The sequence below is a fragment of the Phaseolus vulgaris genome, chromosome 5 (genome assembly GCF_000499845.2).
Source record: "Phaseolus vulgaris cultivar G19833 chromosome 5, P. vulgaris v2.0, whole genome shotgun sequence".
NCBI classification, from domain to species: Eukaryota; Viridiplantae; Streptophyta; class Magnoliopsida; order Fabales; family Fabaceae; genus Phaseolus; species Phaseolus vulgaris.
The window spans coordinates 9,077,180-9,078,795 of record NC_023755.2 but is presented as its reverse complement, the minus strand read 5'-3'; the positions used below and the strand labels follow the sequence as shown (position 1 = coordinate 9,078,795).

Genomic DNA, 1,616 nt, shown 5'->3' with positions numbered 1-1,616 from the left:
AGGTTTGTAAATATCAAGTGTACAATAACTTATCATCACTCTCTCTCTCCTAAACTCAAATCACATATGCAAATCAATTCCTCGTTGATTTCTTTCATTGTCTTTCAATTTCAATAATGTACATCTTTGTCGGTTCAAACGCTGTTCTTGCTTTAATTTTTTTAATTCTTGTGCATGTTACTTAATTATTGGTCATAAAGTGGGCATATATTGTCCAGTTTCTGATGCCCCACTTTTGTTGCCACCATTAATTAGCCAGCCAGATGGCACATATTGTTGCTCGACAATTAGACACCAATGGGTCAAACCATTAATTTTTTTCCATCACAACTATATATATATATATATATATATATATATATATATATATATATATATATATATACATACATACATACATCAGTATCATATCTTAGCACAATTATATGAATCTAAAGCTTATCTTTCTCTACAAAGTTTATTAGTTAGTGATTTGGCCTACATGCACTATCAGCAAGCAAAACAAAAGCAACCCCACCATTTACATATATTAATTAGTGACCATGCATTATTTGCCTATATAAAGGTCCCTTTTCCACCTTTCAAACTCATCTTGCATCTTCTACAACCCTAATTGCTTCTACTTCTCTCAGTTTAACCATTTCCATAAACCAAAGAGAAAAGGGTTACTCATAAACTCCTTTTTTTCACTAACATGTCATCCTCAGAGGGTGTGTTTGAGTTGGGGATGGAGTTCTCAGAGGCCAACAATGTTCTTCTCATGTCACTGATGGAAGAAACACATGAAGAAGAGTACTATGGCGATGATAGACTTGTGAGCATGATTCAGTCATTGGAGGCAGAACTCAGTGACACTGAAATTGGTCAATTCTATGAGATGGGGCACCTGGATGATCAGGATTGCTCCACGTCAGACAGTGAGCCTGATCATTGGGCTGAAATGGACATCATCTCTTCCTTACCCTTTGATGAGATGAACGCATGGATCCCTAGTGGAGATGAGATGAAGGAGCATGCAGCAATGGAATATGAAGCTGCAAATTATACTGATGATTTTCAGTTGTCTTATGGAATTTTGTTGGAGCAACAATATAGAGAGACTAGTTATTTGGCACAAGGGCCAAGTGATCTAGTTTTCTGAAATTAGTTAGCATGATAAGATGGATTACTTTGTAATTAATTTGTAACCTTTTTAATTTTATCTTTTGTTTACTCTATACCCATTTACGAAACCTACTTGAACATTATCAATTTTCTCATTTCCTCAATCGTACTTGGATACATAACAATAATTTAGTGTATAGACATCGTTTTTTAATTTTATTTATTTAAAATATAAAAATCCATATCAAATAAAAATATTTAATAGTATTAATTAAAGATAAAGATATTTAATAATATATGATGCAAATATTATTTTATAAACCGATTTTATAAAATTTTGAGTTAGAATTAAGGGTTACTTCTTAATATAAAATTATAATTTAATTTTTCTCTATGATAAACATAATTAACTATAAAAAAAAGTGAAGTTTATATACAATTTTTGAAAGAGCTTTTGAAAATAAATAAGAAGGATATACGATGAAGGAGATGAGATTCTCAACAGAAAAAAA

The 1,616-nt window shown here is 31.2% G+C and overlaps 1 protein-coding gene across 1 annotated transcript; it reads left to right on the top strand.

Moving 5' to 3' along the window:
• The first annotated feature begins 558 nt into the window (after positions 1–558).
• Positions 559–1,268, top strand: LOC137835094 (uncharacterized). Its single transcript, XM_068643441.1, has one exon. The coding sequence runs from the start codon at positions 695–697 to the stop codon at positions 1,139–1,141; it is 447 nt and encodes a 148-aa protein (XP_068499542.1). The 5' UTR covers positions 559–694; the 3' UTR covers positions 1,142–1,268.
• The last annotated feature ends 348 nt before the right edge of the window (positions 1,269–1,616 follow it).

Coding starts and splice junctions, on each gene's coding strand:
- LOC137835094 (XM_068643441.1), top strand. CDS start 695: ATGTCATCCTCAGAGGGTGTGTTTGAGTTGGGGATGGAGTTCTCAGAG.